Below are 20709 nucleotides of genomic sequence, written 5' to 3'. Positions count from 1 at the left end.
TTTTATAAGCACACTTACTTCAGGCACGCAATTATAACATAAAGGGCCTCTATCGGTGAAAATTCAGCAGCTGGATCTTAGAAGTATTCAAATGTCAGAGGAGGGAGAGGGTGTCCTCCTTTTTATCAAGCTTTTAAGATGAATCAGGTGGTGAGGGTGAAATAGGAAGAAGGGAGATGAGTGAAAATACATTATACATAAAAATCCATCTCCAGATAAAAATTTTGTATTTTTCCCAGAGGTGTCTCAGAGGGTAATCATAAGCATCAATTACCTTATATTCTTCCATTTAAATGGCTTAAGAGATCCCAAGAGAGGTGACACAGATCATCAGAAACTTCCAACGTTATAAAAACCCTAGAGTGATAGTCTTTTGTAAAAATGGGTTATTTATGGCCACGTAGATCAACATAACTCGTACTGATTTTAATTTATAATGAATGTCACCCAACACTGGTTTTCATTCACAGTTGATATAACACCAGATTGGGACAAATTCACTCAGGTGTTCTACATGGAATAGGAAGCATCTCTCTTCTTAGGCTGTAACAAAACTCAAGGGCTTGATCAAAATTATGTGATTATTAATGCCCGACCAGGAGTCATTTTACATCCTTGTGGGGGGGGGGTGAGGAAGAGTGGCCCTAAGCTAACATCTGTTGCCAATCTTCCTCTTTTTGCTTGATGAAGATTGTCACTGAGCTAACATCTGTGCTAGTCTTCCTCTATTTTGCATATGGGACGCCGCCACAGCATAGCTTGATGAGCAGCGTGTAGGTCTGTGCCAGGGATCCGAACCTGTGAACCCCAGGCCGCCGAAGTGGAGCCTGTGAACTTAACCACTATGCCACCAGGCCAGCCCCTTTACCTCTTTTTATAGAATAAAAATGGGTAGATGATTACCCTAGAAGGTAAAATTTTCTTTCACAAAACAAATATTTTAATTGACACTTTTCAAATCAGATATTTCTCAATATTTGGTAATATTTAGCAACTTTTGATTCCACTATTGGCCAGATCTCAAGTAATACCTCCCATGAGAATGATTTCAATACATGATAGGTTCAGTGTTGGCTTTTTTCGGATTGTGATAACGGATCACTACAAATTAGCAGATCAGCTGTTAAACACTACTCTGCTGACCAACTAAATCTGAACTTTCAGTTATTGTGGTTTCTGAAGTAGCAGGAACAGATTAGATCCATCTGTGAGCTCTTCTAACTGCCTGGAGTGTCCTGAATGAGGCCAGGGAGGAACCCCTGTCTTCCCGAAGCAAGTCCAGTGGTCATGTTCAAGCTTCATTTTCCTGTATCAAGCTGGAATTCCGTTTACAACCAATGCTGAAGATGATCCACTGAGAAAAATCCATCATATTTCTGCAATCTTAGTAAATGATTCTTGCTAATAGGTGATAAGTTACAAGATAGCGGGGAGGAGCTCTCATAGGTAAGAGCACAATATTACACTGTATCAAAGTAATACATGGACGTTTCTATCACAACTGGTTGGTGTGATGGAAACCACATTCCCAATCGTAAAGGAATGGAAGAAGGGAGAGAGGGCCCACGAAGGTTGGAGATATACGAAAGAGAGTCTGCCTCTGAAGAAGACTAGCACAGGGACCTGACTTGTTGTGGTTTTTATTTTTTAACGTGTCCATTTTAAATTCATTTTGGTACTCGCACATCAAGGGGAAATAAAGGCATGAGAAGCTTACTTACATGGTTTAGCCCATGTCACATCTATGGCTGTGTGGTTGAGGACACTCACGGTGACATTGGGTCCTCTTTCTGGAAGACCAGCTAACGTCGTCACAGTCACTTCTTGGCTCGGTGTAAAACCCACACTGTTGTGTACAAAGACCTTGTATGCGTACGTCGTAAACCTAAAAGGTTGTTTTTTAAAGAGTCATATATAAATTTCTCTTCTACAGAAAACACGTAACTTCCCTTTCCCTCCCCAAATACAGATTTTCCTTTTTTCCTGTACAAAACGCACAATTTTCTTTTTCCCCTGACAAAATACACTATCTTCTTTTTCCTCCCTACACAAGAACATATTATTTTTGTAACTCTCGAGGCTTAACCAAAATGTCAGGAAAATATTTTATTAGGGACGCTGAGCAAAGACCGCTATTTAAAACACATGTGCTTTATCATTTTTCTCCCTCTTATTGTTTTCAGAAGTGGGGAGGATTACAGCTCAATTCAAGATGCAATTACAAATCTGGCAGCCTGCCAGCTTTCTATCTGAATTTGATCCAGAGAATTTTATGCTTTTCTTTTGGGAAGCTCATCCATTTTCAAATATCAGGATCCCTCATCACCGTTTTCTTCCTATACCTATGCTTCTTCCCCATAATCTCATTGGCAGACAGATAAAGCCCTAAATTAAATCGTAACTGTGACCAAAGTGTACAACACTCTCCCGCTGAGAGTTTTGCTACATTGAGCTGTAGTTTACCAATGTGGGAATATATTTACTTGTGTCAATACAGTGGAAACTGAATATTGCTTTGCGGGAAGAGAAAACTGGACTTGGCAATGTGATATGATGAGGAATTTCCATGTCATATATTGAATTGATGATAGAGTAAAGCCCCCCATTATCTGTCCCTTTTGGCCCTTTCAGGCAGAAGACGATCAGATTTTGTTTGGTTCAAAACCACCTGGGCAGGAAAATGCTATTTATAGACACAAGCCAGGCTTAGACAGGACCATAGCTTAGACCAAGAAACTTGCTTTTAGACATCACACAACATATGACCCTCCCCGGGGGGCATCCAGGACTCAGGGCAAATGCTGGCCTCAGATCATCATCACTTTATTTGGGTTTAAGATCACCCAGGATGCCTTGCGTCCAATGCAGATATGAAATTTGTCTCAGTAAGTCACAACCTGTGAGTCATGACAAGGGGAGGCTGCAATTTGCAGAATTGTGCTAAATAATTTGACCAAAATTTTTCAGGAGTCTCACAGCCTTTGGCTAGCACCTATGTAGAAGAATTTGCTTGCCTCACTTTGTTTCGCACTCATGGTCCAAAGATATTTTTGCAGGGTTCTCCCTTGGCTACATTTAAGGATGTTGCTCTGTTATTGCAGCTACCGGTAAGGACGTAGTGACTTCTTTGAAGCTATTTGCCTATTTCCCCCAAATAAATATTAGCATCAGACCGTCTGCATCTCTCTGCTTTACCATCTCTCCTCGCGTCTTTATTTTCTTTCTTTCTTTTCTGCTTTGTGTGTTGGAGTGGGTTGAATTGCGTCCCCCAGAGAGATACATTGAAACCCTAACTCCTGGTACCCAGGAATGTGAGTTTATTTGGAAATAGGGTCTTTGCAGATGTAATCAAGTTAAGATGGATTTGGGAGAGTCCTAAATCCAATGGACTGATGTCCTTATAAAAGAAAGAAGAGGGAAACTTTGATACAGAGACACAGACACGCACAGGGAGAAGACGGTCACGTGAAGACAGGGGCAGAAATTGCAGCCATTCTGCCACAAGGCAAGGAAAAACTGAGGCCACCGGAAGTTGAAAGTACAAGGAACGTTTTTCCTCTAGAGTCTCTGGAGGAAGCGTGGCCCTGATAATACTTTGATTTTAGGCTTCTAGCCTCTTGAACGGTGAGAAAATAAATGTTTTAAGCCACCCAGTTCACTTATAGCAGCCCTAGGCAACGAATACCTATGATTCTAGCAAGTGCTATATGAGCAAGACAACTGAAAGATAAAAATAATAGCATTGAGGGAGTACTTAATCTGTGCCCAGAATTTTCCACATGTATTAACTCATTCATTTCTCACAACTTCCCTCTAAGGTGCTATTACAACTGGATTCTGCAAATGAGGAAAATAAGGCTCAGAGAGTTCCACAACTCGTCCGAGTTGTCGAGCTAGTGAGTGGGAGAGGACTGATTCAAATCTAGACACTCTGATTGCAGAGCCAGCTCTTGTGACCATGATGCTATCCTGCCAACATAATCGCGATGGTGATGATAACAGTAACAATGACAATCATGGTGATAATCTGATCTGTCCATCCTTGGATGATGTCGTATCACTGGGGCTAGATCTTCGAGTTACTCTTCTAGCAGAGGCGACAGATTTTTGCTTACACTTCAAGCAATCTCACCAAATTTCCTTTGTAACCACGAGTATGTATTTGAAGGATGGTGAGTTGGGGTTAAGAGGGTAGCAAGTCTGTGCCAAGGGAACGAAACCAAGCTAATGGCTCCCAGGGGAACAGAACCAACGACCTCCTTCATTAGCTCTCTCCCCGGGAAAAATACTTTTAATTGTGTTTCACTTCAGAAAAATGGCTTAAAAAACATTTAGCTAGAGTCTAGATGCCTAATCTCCTGTCTTACAATATTTGATTTTTTCTTCCATGTGTCTATGCCATTATACTTTTAGTCAACTTTATGGCTTTAAAGTGCTATCATTTTCATGGTTCTTTTCTATAGTGGAATCAAAAGATCAGGTGGCATTGAGATGGTGAATTGTAAATAAATGCTGTAGGGTCTTAGTTCTTCTATGATCCTTTAAGCTATTTCATCATAATTTAGGTATGGTGAAATATACGACTTATGTCTGCATAGAAGAGATTTAGGCCACATAGATACATACCACTGGAATGCCGGTTTTCCAAGTGACACTAAAATTTTGGAGTGAGAAATGGCTTCAGAGTTTATCTGCCTCAAATAATAAAATATCTGCTACATTTCACAGATAAAAAAACTGAGACCCCGAGAAGTTAAGTGGCTTTGCCTGAGGTTGCACAACTGGTGGAGAGGGTTAGGTGGACTCTTGTTTCCTCATTTCTAATATTAAATTCTTTCTGCTAGTCATTATTCTATTTAAGTGAGAGATCAGTAGGCATTTCGCCTGATGTCATGCGTTTGTCTTTTGCATTTTCTTTAACTTTCATGGTTAAGTTAAATTTTTAAGGAAACAAGATCTTGAATTCTCTTAAATGAAATACTAAAATACATTGTTTTTACTGCATCTGAAAACTAATCTTTATGTTAGTAAGTATATATACCTGTGACTGTATGTGTCAGTTTATACTTCACCACTTTTGGTCAAAAAAACAATGTATTAGTTTAAGGGGCTGGGCCTGTGGTGTAGTGGTTAAGTTAGGCATGCTCTGGTTTGGTGGCCCTGGTTTATGGGTTTGGATCCTGGGCACGGACCTACATTACTTGTCAAGCCATGTTGTGGTGGCAACTCACATACAAAATAGAGGAAGCTTGGCATGGACGTTAGCACAGGGCCACTCTTCCTCAAGCAAAAAAAGAGGAAGATTGGCAACAGATGTTAGCTCAGAGTGAATGTCTCTGACACACACACACAAAAGAGAATGCATTAGTTTGTTTAAAGTGTTTTGTTCATTTGCTCTAGCACATCATTTTTTAGATGGACTTAGGTGTTGATTATTAATATCAAATGGGACAGTCCATTTAACTAACAATAAAAAAATACTTTTAAAAGAAAAGTACGAGGCTGGCCCAGTCGCATAGTGGTTAAGTTTGTATGCTTTGCTTCAGTGGCCTGGGGTTCACTGGTTCAGATCCTGGACACGGACCTACACACCACTCATCCAGCCATGCTGTGGTGTCATCCCGTATGCAAAGTAGAGGAAGACTGGCACAGATATTAGCTCAGAGACAGTCTTCCTCAAGCAAAAAGAGGAAGATTGGCAACAGATGTTAGCTCAGGGCCAATCTTCCTCACCAAAAAAAAGAAAGAAAGAAAGAAAAAGAAAAATGCTAGATCAATTGACACCATGTATTTATGCAAAACTTATGTGCATCAATCAATTTCTTCCCTAAATATTAATTGTGTTCCTTAGATATCTGTTGAAAAATGTACCATTTCAAACCCTGTAGGAAACAGCTTTCGAAATCTGCAAAGTAAATGACTACTTATATTGAGTCTATACTGTAGAAAGTAAAATCAACTGTTTGAAGGTCAATTTAGGAACACTAGGCTGTTCAATAGTTACTCACTAAATGATTAATTTGTCTGAGACCATCTTCCAGCCTCTCCCTTAATCCACATGCAGAAAATGGTAAATTTTGTTGTGTTATAGACATGACTATGGTATTTTGCCTTGTAAAAGATAGCATAGATTAAAATCTTATTTAGGGAACAATACTCATTTCAAGGCTCAGTTGTTATTACTTAAATGAATTAAACAACGAGATTCTGTTTAGGTGATGATCACATTCATTATGTTTAGCATCTAGGATGTTGTTAGTGTTCAATAAATATTTTTGAATAAATGAACAAATTAGTGAATGAATGAGGTGATGTTGTATCAGACCTCAGAAAGGTATCAGAAAGAAACATCTTCCTAAGTTTCAGTAGGGATCATTTCTCTATTGGCCAGGTAGATTTTTGTGTCACTAAACCAACAAAATTATATGTGACCTGAAAGTTCTGAGACTGAGTACTATAGTAACTATGAAATATGCATTCATTCATTTATAAAATTATCTACTCAAGGGGCCAGCCAGGTGGTGCAGTGGTTAAGTTCGCACGCTCTGCTTTGGCAGCCCGAGGTTCCCAGGTTCAGATCCTGGGTGTGGATCTACACGCTGCTTATCAAGCCATGCTGTGGCTGTGTGCCATATATAAAGTAGAGGAAGATGGGCACGGATGTTAGCTCAGGGTCAATCTTCCTCACACACACCAAAAAAAAAAACCAAAAAAAGTTCTCACTTAAAAACAAATTTCTGTAAAAATTTATACACTCCAATAGAACAGAGAATCTTTAAAATATTTATTCATTTCTTCCTTTTTCTTTCAACACACATCAGATAGAACATCTCCTTTAACTTTATCTAGTCAGGAAGTCTTGACAGAGGAGGGAACTTTTGGGCTAGGTATTGATGACTAGTGATATTTTGTCCTGTGAAGACATTTGTCCAGTGAGAAGCATTATTCAGGGCAAAATGTGTAAATGCTTGTATCTTGAAAGGGTCTGATGTGTTTTGGGGAACCAATAAAATTCTTCAGTGCAGCTACAGTATGCCTTGGGTTATTTTCATCAGAATTAAAAATGTGTCAACTTTATTGATGTCCTAACAGATTTCATGTGTCAATATAGTCACCAATATAAATCATGCTTCTGAAAATGCAGGCTATTCAGTTGCATTTTCCACTAACTGGTCTTCATATCAGCCACAACCCAACGCATTCTTGAGTACAACGTTACACACGAAAGGATTTGAGAAACCTCTGATAGCACACCATTCCTTACAGCCTCAAGTCCTTTGTGGGAATAAATAAATAAGCAAACAAATAAAAATGCAACACTGTTTCCACTGCTGAAATCTGCAGTGGTTTGAATTTTCTGTTGATGGGGGCTACTTTTTCTTTTCACTACTTATTTGTTGCTGAAAGATTTTTTTTTCTAAAAACGCTGCTGATGATTTCGGCTTTTGAAATTGAAGAATAATGATTACCACTCTTGAAAGTTTTTACAATACATCTTGGATGTTAGTGAAAGTTGCAGCTGTCATATTCCTGTGTCTATCTATATTTATAATACAAGAATGTCACACATCAAATAATTTTGCTGTAATTTCTGTGTTTGTTCTACTCATCAACATTGGCAAGAAACACAAACAAAGAAATAGAATTTTTTTTTGAAGACAACATTAGGGATTAAAACCTCTTATGACACAATGCATCCTTCCAGATTCAGAGGCTTCTTTTACGTGAGGTAAGTTTTCACATCCTTAGAAAAGGATAGCATGAGGTAAATTTAGACCAATGAAAAAAATCCCAATGGAGAAAAGCACCATGACTCTACTAACTTAATTTAAACGTGAAATAGATACATTTTCACTCATTTTGAATTAAGTACATTGTTAAGTACACCAATGTTGACAGAAGTTGGCTTTCGTTCCTAAACTTGACTTTTATTTACATTTTGATATTAAAGAAGAAAATAACAGGATCTACCTTATGTTGGTGGTCAGGGGAGAAAGGCTTTCCTTCCACTCGCCCTCTATTTGTGCAAAGTTAACTTCCATACTTAATAGCTATAACTTAAATATCTTCATGTTATAGGAATGTGTGTCCTGGAACTGACCCAGTCTTTCTGTATTATCAAAGCAGGAAGTCAGTCATCTGTACTCATTTAATCCCATTACGAAGGAGGAGAATGAAACTTATACTCTTTCGAATATTATCGCCCAGAAACCATGTCCTCTTTTAGGGCTTGAAACATCTCTATTTTTTATTTTTGTATTTTTTTGAGGACGATTAGCCCTGAGCTAACATCTGCCACTAATCTTCCTCTTTTTGCTGAGGAAGACTGGCCCTGAGCTAAGATCTGTGTCCATCTTTCTCTATTTTACATGTGGGACGGCTGCCACAGTATGGCTTGATAAGCAATGTATAGGTCTGCACCTGGGATCCGAACCAGTGAACCCCAGGCAGCTGAAGCACGGTGCATGAACTTAACCGCTATGCCACGTGGCCAGCCCTAGTGAAACATCTCATTTTTGCAAGTTAAAAAAAATTAGAATCTGCATCTGTAAGATTTAAACTTAGCTTTTATAGTATATTTAGCTTAAGCACTTAAACTTGAAAACAATCAAGGCCAACCACTCTTTCAAAACAAGATGAATATTTATTAACTTTGAATGTTTTCATTTAAAGAGAATACAATTAGTGAATTCTTGAGGAGTCACATGAAGGTCTCTCCAGACTGTCATTGCAAAAGAAATATTTGTAGAAATTTATAAATAATTGAAAGTACTAGGAGTGAGAACATACTTCCCTTCATAAATCCAATGGCAACTGTTATAATCTACAAGTCAATATTTTCCTTAAAACAGAAAAAAAGAACTTATTATTTCTTGTAACTTGCTCTTCCTTCATCAAATCCAGAACAAAAAGGAGGACAGGCCATGACTGTGTTCTCAACAGTTTTATCTGATTGCTCAGGAACCAAGGTACTGCAAGATGCTGAAAATCACATCCTTAAAATGAAGGAGGTGACTGCCCGCTTGCTAAACCCTACCTGACTCACCTTGGCAGCATCAGGTGAAACTGCACGTTCACCAGATTTTCCCAGTGATGAAAATGTCAGGAAACCCAAAGTTATGGCTCCCCCAGCAACCACAACTTGGCCATTTTGCACACAATTATTAAGGAAGAAAAGTTAGAAACTGACAAATGACAGTTACACCGAGTTCGTGTCCACACAAACAGAGCAAAATTCAACAATGAGGCAACCAGCTGTGTGAGTCAGACAAATCACCCCCTACCTAAGATATTCATAAGAACAAAAGCATTTTTGTTTAAACTATATTATCGGACGATTAGCTCAATATTCCACCTTGTACGTGGAGATATAAAGGTAAAAAATAACTACTAGAATCTGAATAACTACTAGAATTTGAATTTAAAAATATAATAACATTTTAGATTAAATTGGTGTTTTTTTAATATATTATAAAGATATAGCTAACCAAAATAGACCACTTGACCAAGGAAATTGACGTCAATTTATATTTACTCTCACAAATATATTCCTGGAAGGATGTCCAGTGAATCTTAAGTTAATTTTACTTTTTCTATCAAGAGAAGTCCATTTTAAAAACTGATTCTAGGTGTAGCTACGGTGACATCAGGTCAACATGGGAAGAAACATTTCAATGTTCCCTTTATTTATGTAGATCTAAGTCAAGAAAGGAATAAGGAATGGTGGAGTCTGGGGAGAAGAGGAAATTATGTATTCCTCCTAAAGGCATTAGAATTCCATCACTTCTCTCCCCCCCAAAATAGCCAGTCAAACAAATAAGTCAACAAGACAAACATAAACCAAAGGGTAGTGTTGCTAAGGGGCTGCCACAGAGGTGTGCAGCAAAATGAGCCAGCCCTCAGGTCTTCACCCCTGCAATCTGAGAGACGGCTAGACCACCAGCAGGGGTGGTGAACCCTGGCTGCCGGCAGTCAAGGTGGGTAACGACAGCCCCTGACCAAACAAGATCAGTTGTTTTCAACAGAAAACCTGGCGCAGCACATAGCGCCCACCAGAGGACTAATTTCCAGTTTTTTCTCAGATTTGTGCAAGAACTCTCCTTGGGCTAACGTGGCCTCCAGCTTTTTTTGGACTTACAAAGGGAGAGGGCTAGAAAAAACATTCTCACAATATGAAGACTCACGCCGTTTGTTTGAATATTAAAAAGAAATGCATATTGCTTTTTATCACAAGCTGGTTATGTGGGTTGTAGCAGTATTTGACAACAACAAAAAACTTTGCTAGTCCTAGCAGAAAAAAAAAGTCCCTTGACATTTAGCATTATGAAGCTAGTCAAAATATCACCTCAGCACATTTTGTTAGATGTACACGTCCCTTCTAGAAGCAGCTGTCATCAGTGTGTTTATGTCAACTTACGCTTCAATTTAATTTGTAGGGGTTTAATTTGATTTCCTTCCTTAAATCTTAGATTTGGGCTTCTCATTAAAAGTCCTTAGAGGCCTCACTAAAAATTCAATAACAAATTTTCGGACTTGGTCTTAATTCTTTAATAAGTTTTTATTTCTTCTGTGAAGAAAGAAAATTAACTTTCCGTTTTTCTGCCAAACAGCTCATGGCTGAAAATCAGATTCAGTCATGTTAAATAAAGTTCTATTTATTTTAGAAATTGTTATATTTAAGGCACTTAGAGTACACAAATCATAGACAACTACTTTTCCATATGATTTTCCTAGGCAATGTTGGTGACTGTAGTTAACTGTGATGATAGCAATTAACATGTTTACAATTGTGAGTGTGTGTGTGTTTCCTCCACTAGACTGTGAGTTCTTTGGGGGTTAGGGCTATGCTGTAGTCATCTTTTGCTTTTTATTACAGTGCCTCTCTGCATATAGGAAGCAAAAAGAAATTGCTAAATAAACGAAGTTCTTCAACTGAAATGACAACTATATAGCGATGCCGGAGTAAGTAAATAATGAATAGAAAAATAGTGGCGGATAGTCTAATGACCTTCATAATTTAGGTTGAACAAAAAGATACGCTGAGCTAAATGCATTAAAGGGGAAGCTGATTCAGACCAGGGAGAGAGTGGGCAGAGAAGCCCGCTAGGAAAATTCTTGGCCAAGACCCGGAGGATGATCTAGCCAGACAAAGGAAAATGACGGCAATGGGGAGAAGCCGAGGGAGCGACTGTTGCACGTTAGAGGTACTGAAAGTAATGCTGAGGTGGCTGGAACACAGAGGTCCAGTGAGGAAGAGGTGGGAAACAAGGCCAGAGTTTAAACAGCATTCAGAGAAGAGCTAGTCAGTGGCGACTCTAGAAAAATAATCAACCTGATAGAAAATTTATTGAAAAATAGGTCTAGAAAGTTTCATAAAATAATATATGATTTTTTGAAATGCAATTACATTGCTTGGACTCATGAGGTTTAAAAGTCATTTGAATTCCATCCAATCGCCTCATTTTATAGACCATAAAAGTGAAGCCCAGAGAAGTCAAGTGACTTGCTGAAGGTCACAAAGCTAGTTCTCTAGCACAAGATGAAACAGGACCCAGGTCTCCTAACTCTCCCACGAAGTCCTTTTTCTGACATTGCCTATTTGTCTATTTCTTGATTTCTTTGAACTCTAGATTGATTTCTTTCAAGTCCCAAGTCTGCTAACTAAATAAATTTTGCGGACGGAATCAACGACTTCTAACAATGATTGCCCAGAAGCAGCAAGCATTTTCAAGCGCCAGTCATCCCTCCAGTTTTGCGTGTGTTCAATATTTCCAAATTCCTCTATGAAGTTTTCATGTCTGGCTAGAGCTGTGACAGAGGTAATAGGTTAAGGCTCAAACATCTACAAATTCGACTTCAAAAGGCTTATTTTAAGCATGCAGTTAAGATGGAAAATATTAAACAAGCTGACTGTTGCGGTTGGGTGATTAATGCCTCAGATAATAACGGAACATGTTTTATTGCATAACTGATAACACGGTCACACAATGAAGACACTAAGATACTTTGAACTATTCCACATGCCTCAAACTAAATGCCAGCATTTGTTTTTATAGTTTTAGTAATCTCACCTGCTAAGACCCTTATCTTCATAAAACCACTGAGTTCCTGAATAAATATTGTGCCACAGATTTAAATCTTCTGGGGGATTTGATGCAAGTGGTTGCTGGATTTTACGTCTCAGAAGCTCATATCTAAAGCAAAAGACAAGCAGAAACATCAGGATTATCTCAACTAATGATATTACCAAAATTCAGGTTGTTTCATGGTACCAGTGTGTGGTGTGGCTGTGTAAACATAAAGAAAATATCTTAATTTACAATCGCAAAGCTGTTTCCAGATAATCATTTTTTTCTGGTTCAAGTGTTATGTATTCAACTATTTTGAAACAATTAGTTACATTCACAGTTTGCTGTTATCAGTAAGAATGATAACATTTTAGTTTTCTTCTATGTCAGATTTGCTAAAACTTTATTGCAAGTTACACACAAAGTTGAAATACAAATAGCTTAAAAGTTAATGATTTCCTAAGATTTCTACCATCAATACTTTATAAACAATGATAACATTATCAACTCCATAGTCTTGGCGAAGTGTCAAATTGTTATAAAGCCGGTTCAGAATCAAAATTCTTTTCATACATCTTATCTATGTCCCTCACCACATGCTTTGCAAATTTCTAGATTAATAACGTGCCAAAGAATTATTGTGTTAGCTTTGGAATTTTGAGGCATATCTGTGCAAATGTATCATTTAGAACATGCATCAAGTCTGCTTAACACATATAAAAATAGACTTTGAAAATCAAGAGAAGGATTACATAGAGAATTGTTAGAGAATAGTGATTGTTGTTTCAAGAGCTCTTAGTTCCTGACAATATTGTCGTATTTCCACTTTGATGAACTTTTATCATTCCATATAAGTCAAGATACACAATATGAAAGTGTATGAAAGTTACGAATGGGAGATACCCAAGAAGGAATTAGTCCTATGTTCGTACATGAGTAGAAGTTTCCTTTCTTCCTTCCCGGAGAGATAAGACAACCATAGCAAAATCCTAAAACACAGTCACTCTCTCTTACCTCAAATTGGGTCCATTTGGCCTGGATGGTGGCTGCCAAGAAATCCCAACATACGATTCACTTAGTGGAATCACCGACAACGGGCTAACACCCTGCGGTAGGGTGGGGTGAGTGGTAACATGGGTAGGTAAACTCTCTGTGCATCCTCCGAGATACCCATTACCACCTGAGCAAGCCACAATGGTGACAGAATAATTAGTGAAAGGAATCAGGCCAGTAACCACTTGACTGAACACCGAGGAAGTAACATTGATTATCGTGATGTGAGGGTCAGGCATGCGGATCTCATAGCGAAGCACTTCTCCATTCTGGATGAGTGGGGGGTTCCAAGTGACCTGAAATAACAGATAAACTTAGAATCAGGCTGACAACACAGGAACAGAGCAACTGCAGTTCAGCAGGCCTGGAATTTTGCTCTGTCTCGTTTTCAGTTAAATCACTTTCTAAATGCCTACTTTCGCCTTCGCCCTTTGCACTAGACAGTAATGAAGGGTTTGGGATCAATTAGCAGGACACCAGGAACTAGATGAAATTGCTGTTTCCTGCACTTGGCTTTTAGTCTCGATACTTTCTAGGACTGTCAGACTAATACACACCTTGGTGATTCATCCCCACCGTGGGGGTCCTGAAGGACACAGAGCACACACACGGAGAAAATTCACACGTCCCCATGCATCAATGGGGCAGTGGCAGGATTTGATAGCTTTCTTGTTTATAACTCAATTAAATGAAACACCAGAACTCCTTGCTTTGCATTGTTAGCCTGTAGTCTGAACATGTCACTACTCTTTTGTTTTGGGGATGGTTGGGGGTGGGGAATAATTATTTGCTTTTTCCGAGGATGCACAATTGAGTTCCTGAGTCTCACTTGTGCATAATGTAGAAAATAAAGCAATAACAAGACCTCTTCTTCTCAAAGATAAGAGATACATAGGAAGCTTTTAAAAAGGCAGCCAAAGGAGGATCCTGTTTAACTAACTCCTGCACTTGAACATCAGAAAAAGGAAGAACATTTTGTAATGGAATATCACAGTGTTTAACATTCCTTTTCTGGCTAAATTCTGTAAGGGTGTGGTGGTAACATACTCATGCTCTTTCGGGGAATAAGCACCCTAGGAAATGTGCAGAAGCCATTAAAAATCACTTATTTATATGCTATCATGACTCATCTCTTTTATTGTTGCCTTACAATATTCCTCAGATTTTATGGTATACATTTCATCTCCCAAATAGACTAGAAGCTTCTTGACAGTGGGGCCTAAATTGATACTCATTTAATGCCATGTACACAGAGACAGAGGTCGGTAAGTAATTGTAGTCATGGCCGATTAGATTATACTTTTCTCTTAGCATATAGCTGTTTTGAAACTTTAAAAGACGGATTTCCACAAAGTGATGTATTAACATCTACGTGTGTGATTCTATAAAAAAATCAAAGTTAGAAAGGAGTCATAGAAAAATTAGAACAGAGAAGGTGACAAAATGAACTCCCACTACACGTCAGTTGGGTAGTCATTTGATGATTACTGTCCCAATTTATAATTAACAACGGCCCAATATCTATTCAAATTTTACTTTGTTGTTGTTAGTGCTGGGGAGTCGACTCTGGCTCCCAGCAGCTCTGTGGACAGCAGAGTGGAACGCTGCCCGGTCTTTGTGAGCCATCCTCTCCCCTCTGGTGCTGTGTCAGACAGTGTTCCACTGCTCTTGATAGATTTTCATGGCCAATTTTTTGGAAGTGAGTGGCCAGGTCCATCTTCCTAGTCTGTCTCATCTGGAAGCTCCACTGAAACCTGTCCACCATGGGTGACCCTGTTGGTATTTGAAATCCCAGTGGCATAACTTTTGGCATCATAGCAACACAATGTGACAACCGACAGATGGGTGGTGTGGTTCCCTGGCCAGGAACGAACCTGGGCCCTGGGGTGAGAGCAACGGACCTTAACCACCAGACCACCAGGGCTGGCTCGCTCAAGTGTTCCTACATGGCTTGAAATCATTGCTAATTTTAAAAACTTCCTGGAAAGTTCCACACTGTGCTGGCAGTGAAGAGAAGTTTTAGATGCGTTCCTTTCCTTATGAGCATAGAGGATTTGTCTGGATGTAGAAAAGATCAAAGAAATGTAAAGAAAGCAAAGCTTGTAGAGAAGACACAGGATTCTATTTGTCTGAGTGGTACAATACTCTCCGTGGGCTCAAAAATGAGTCAAGGTCGGACTCAGGGGGCTTCCTGGTACTGTAATGTCACTGAAAAATGGAAGCGTTATTACAGCTCAATTCAACCTGTTTTGTGGAACACCACTTCCTTGCCCCTCGAAACCAGAACATTCTAAGAGTTCAGGTCAAGGTTTGGCAGTACTTGAAAGAATTAAAACTTAGAAGATAGTCTGTGTGAGCAGTTTAGCTAAGAGTGAATTGATTTGGAACTCGGTATTGAGGCTGAGAAAAGGCGTTCATAGGATAAAACTTGAATAAGATATCTATCAGCAGAGATTAAGAGATTTGACAGGGTGACTCTGGAGACAGTTATTTGAAGATCTGAAAAAAAAAAAATCCCTATTTTCTCTACTATAAAATGTTTACATACAGAAATTAGCTGTTTTTCTCATTTAAAAAGTTACAGATCGAAAAATACATCTTTTCAACCCTACTGAGTTGGAAGACATGAATCCACTTCTACAGAACATTTTTAGAAGTATTTTTATAACAAGGTGGAGAAGGCCATTGTCATTATAGTCAGCAGGCTAAAAGAAATGGTATCTAATTTGATTGCCCTCTTGGAAATATCCTGGAGCCATTATTAAAAATCAATGAGTCCAAGATTTTTAAGGAGCTGGCTAGCTAAATATTGTATTCTATTCTTTCCTATGCTTATGACCACATTTACCGTAGTGTGGCCAAAATGTATGCAATTAAAACTTTCAGGCTTTTTAATTCCCCCTAATCTTTTGTGTGTGTGTGTGAGGAAGATTGGCCCTGAGCTAAATCTGTCGTCAATCTTCCTCTTTTTGCTTTAGGAAGATTGTTGCTGAGCTAACGTCTGTACCAAACTTCCTCTATTTTATATGGGACACCCCCACAGCATGGCTTGATGAGCAGTGCCAGGTCCACACCTGGGATTCGAATCTGCAAACCCCAGGCTGCCAAAGTGGAGCGCGCAAACTTAACCACTATGACACCAGGCTGGCCCCTCCCCTAATGTTTTATATATCCATTGTTCACAGGAAGGATTAAGAAATATGATTGCAGTGCAGAAAACTCAGACCAAAGAGTGTGTTCCTCACCTGAATAAACAAGAGATGTGTTCTCTAAAACAATCATTTTACATTGAAATTTTTACATAGAATTATAGTTTATGGTTAGAAATAAAATGTTTATTTCAGAGATGCCTTGCCTATGATGATTCTTTCTTATAATTGAGTAGTTCTTAATTGTTTAGATTTCCATTTTTCCGTTTAGTTATTATAAGTTTTCAGAAACTAGGAAAGGTGTGTAGCTGGTTAGGTGGCTAAGGAGCCACTGACTTTAATGAACTCCTTCAGATCCCTGAAGAGTGGCATGTCCTAAAGAATCAAGACACCTCCAAAGATGCCTATTTTAAGCAAAAATATATGAATGCAGGTTAGTTGGTTGGTTTCAAGCCTGAAAAAAGTCACACACATAAATATTGTAACTTCCTTCCTTTTTTAATTCCATCAAACTATATTTAAGAACTTTATGAATGAGTATTTATGAAGATTGACATAGTGGGTTGAGAATGGGCTAAGAATAAATGTTCCTGATAGTTGATCCGGGCCATTCAACTAAAGCTGTGAGAATCTGAGCAAAACACTTCACGTCTCTGGGTCTGGGTTTCCTTCATGTCTAATGTGAAGAGACCATTCTTGTCCTCATGTCTACATATAAGATTGTATAATCCTAAGACTACCTAATCAATACAAGCTATGAAGGCCTGAGAGTATGGTAATTTGACCCCATATAGCAATTTCTCTTAACAACTGACTCCCTGGAAAGCTTCTCATATAGTATAAAGTGTACGATAAATATGTGTTGAAATAAAATTAAAGTTCTCTTTCAAAATGTCCTTTCCTTTTAAAATTGTTCATATTAACTTTTCATCTCAGATATTAGATTTGCATTTTGCAATCAGAGAAAGAGTACAAAGATTTATATAGGAAAAGTTAATTATAGCCCTTGACTTCTACCCTTCCCATTCCTGTCTATTTCCACTCTCTCAAGGTGAGAGGTGATAACTGGGAATGTATTCTTCCATACTTTCTGGTCTGTTCATATAAGCACAGCAACTAGACCCAAACATAATGTAAGATTTCTCACTTTTAGTTTTTTTTACAGAAAAAAAAATTATTTTATACCCATTAAGCTGCAACTTGCTTTCCACACTTAACAATAGATGTACCTATTTTTTTTTGCTGTTGCGTAATATTCCTTTCATGGCCAAATACAAATTATTCCGTTAGTATCCTACTGACATTACTTTACTGCTAAAAACAATGTTTGAAAGTGTATGCATGCATACCATTGTATTTATTTTGTATTGAATAGATTAGCAAGAATTGCTATGCCAAAAGGTAAATGCATGCTTAATTTTAATGATTATCGACAGACTACTTGATGAAAAGGTTGAAGTAATTCACTTTATCACAAAGTGTCCATGATTTGTGTCCTCACAAACTCTTGAAATTACTGTTCCTTTTAGTTTTTGCCAATATTTCTTAATTATTTCTTTAATTAATTTGCATTCCCTTGACTTTTTGTGAGGAATAAATATTTTCAAATATTACTATTTGTGCATCTTCTTATTTAAATTATTCATCCATATTAAATACTTTTCTCCTATCGAATTGTCTTTTTGTCATAACTTAGTAGAAGTTCTTCATATCTTATGGGGGAATAGTGTATTTTTCTATAATATGTGTTACAGATGTATTTTTCCAATCTGTCTTTTGGAGTTTAACTTTATTGTGAGGGGTCTTTTGTCCTGCAAAAAATGATCAAATTATTTTCTAGCTACATATAGCTATCTTTTCTTTTAAGTCTGCTGAGTTTCTCTTTGTTTTTTTTTGGAAAGAACTCCCTAACATTTAAACTATGTAAAATTCTTTATTTCTTCTAAGCTTTTAATTTATTTAACCTTAAAATTTGAATTTACTGGAATTTAGTTATGATATAATATGATAGAAAGATCTATTTTTTTTCTACACGTGGATTATCAGTTAGGCCAGTATCATTTTTAAAACAAATCATCCTTTCCCAATGAATAAAATGTCACTTCTATAATAAGTGCTCACAAATACTCGCATCTGTCTCTGAGCCCTCTAGTCTGTTTCAATGACCATTTGTCTATTTTTATTCCAATATCATACTGTTGTAATTCAGCGGCTTTAGAGTAAGTATAAATGCTAAAGAAGATGTCGCCTTACTATTTTTCTCTTCCACAATTTTCTAGAATATTTCAAGCATTTAGTCATCTTCTTAGAGTTTAAAATAATTTTATCCAGTTTGAAACAAAACAAAAACATTATTGGCATTCTGATTTGAATGATTGTTAGGTGTACATGTTAACTTTGGGAGGACTGACTTGTTATGGAATGACGTCCTTCCATCCCTGAAGACAGCATATTCTCCATTCATTGCAGTGTAAAGAAATCGAGAAAAGCATAAGCTTTTGGAAGCATAAGCATAAGCTTTTGTGAATCCCAACTGCTGCTCTTAATGTAATCTTAGGCATCTTACTTAATCTCTCAATTCTCAGTTTTCCTGCCTGTTAAATGGGGATAATAATAGCATTTATCCAATTGGGTTGTAGCAAGGATGAAATGAGAGCAATTCCTGGAATGTAATATGAACTCAATAAATATTTGTCAGTACTTTATTTCCTTCCATAAGATTTTATAATTTTTTTACGGTTTGATTTAAGCAGACATCAAAGACTGGCCCATCTTCAAAAATAGGTGAGAATGATGATTAAGATTCAATTCCTTTTACTTTGGTTTATCATCAAACCTGTAAATGAGTGCCACTGAGAGTACACACCATAGGAAGGCCATGCATGGACACAATTTGGGTAACACCATATTTCCTCGTGGCACACATGCCAAGGCTGGTGAGCAGAGTGAGGACTCGACTACACGAGGAGCCGAAAACTGTAGGCCTGCTCTCGTTTATTCTGCTTTAACTGTGAGAAGATGAGGCTGTGGATGGGGCCATCAGAATTCAGAGGCTCATGTTATCACCTCAGAAGAGATTTTTTGCTACATCAAAATTATACGAATTAGTTACTTCTACATTTTATTTTTTATTAGTCCTCAACTGTGCTCAAGACTTCAGTGCAGCCATCTTAGAAACTAACTTTATCCTAATCTGATTTGACACTGATATTTTTTTAGAAATGGCCGCTGAATCTTACGACTTCTTATTCTGTATCTATTTTTTTAAAAACATGGACTTTCTCCTTTAATCAGTTGATTTAAGAGTATGTTGACAGATTTCCTGACGTTGAACCATCCTTACATTTTTTGGAATAAAATCAGATTTGTCCTGGTATATCATTCTTTCGATATACTCCTTAATTCAACTTGCTAACATTCTATTTAGAAGTTTTGGATCGATATTCATATATGAAACTAGTCTATAGCTTTATTGAACTATCTTTTTCACGTTTTGGTAGAGCACTTTTTACCAACTTTATATGATAAAATGATTTTTCTTACATGATTAAATACCAAAGAAAAGTGCATGGCTTTCAGTGTATCAGATAACACAATCTCTTTGACATTATATCTTATTTATTTTCCTTACAATCAAGTAAGACGTTAAGCATACGACTTCAATATGCTGCTCTGTGCTCCACTTTTCCCTCTTAATGCTTATGTCTATGGCAAGTCATATCACATCTCTTTAAACTTAGTAATAAGTTACTTTAGATTGTTTTCTAGTTTTTCTATGTATGTATAGGTTCCCTTGATTTCCCTGTTAGACTGCAACTTCTTACAGTTCTAAACTTCGAAGTTTAGAACTTCTAAACTTCTTGCATGGTATAGTGAAAAGAAGACATGGCACAAAATGGGAGGAAATGGTGAAATCCCAGTGGATTCCCTTTGCCAGCCCCCATCCTATCAGCTGGTACTTTTTCATCCTCTCAATCTGATTTGTGCTTTCTCCCAAGTCCTTGTCACTTCTGGGCATACTATATATTTACTTGTGTACTTCTGTACTTCTGTCTAAAATTTAAACCCGATTAAGGTAGACATTTTGTCTTGGTCTCTACTGTATCCTCAGTGCCTAAAAGAGGCACTCATAAAGATGTGCTGATGCTCAATAAATGTTAGTAGAACTGAAGTTATTATTGTTGTTGTTGTTAATATCATTGACGATTTCCTTCATCCCAATACTTGGAACGACTCAATGAGGTAAATATTGAATTTATTTCTTAACCAATGCATTAATGACTACCCTTCTGCTGTTCCCCATACATATTTTATCTATTTGCAATTTGAACTTTTAAATCTTATGTTTTATAAAGAGAAATCATTGCATCGCTGTCACATGCCTCCATTTACCAGATAAGCTGTATCACTAAAACGTGTACTTTGGCAGTCCTAAGATC

The 20709-nt window shown here is 37.7% G+C and overlaps 1 protein-coding gene across 1 annotated transcript in view; it reads right to left on the bottom strand.

Moving 5' to 3' along the window:
• USH2A (usherin) overlaps window positions 1-20709 on the bottom strand; it is a 747192-nt gene that overhangs the window by 222275 nt on the left and 504208 nt on the right. The window contains exons 42-44 of the mRNA XM_001915645.4: window positions 13083-13417; window positions 12072-12194; window positions 1722-1885 (exon numbers count right to left, since the gene is read on the bottom strand). Coding sequence (XP_001915680.3) covers window positions 1722-1885; window positions 12072-12194; window positions 13083-13417 — 622 coding nt within the window. The remainder of the gene's footprint in view (window positions 1-1721; window positions 1886-12071; window positions 12195-13082; window positions 13418-20709) is intronic.

Source organism: Equus caballus, chromosome 30 (genome assembly GCF_041296265.1).
Source record: "Equus caballus isolate H_3958 breed thoroughbred chromosome 30, TB-T2T, whole genome shotgun sequence".
Classification (NCBI taxonomy): Eukaryota; Metazoa; Chordata; class Mammalia; order Perissodactyla; family Equidae; genus Equus; species Equus caballus.
This window is presented reverse-complemented; position numbering and strand designations above follow the sequence as displayed.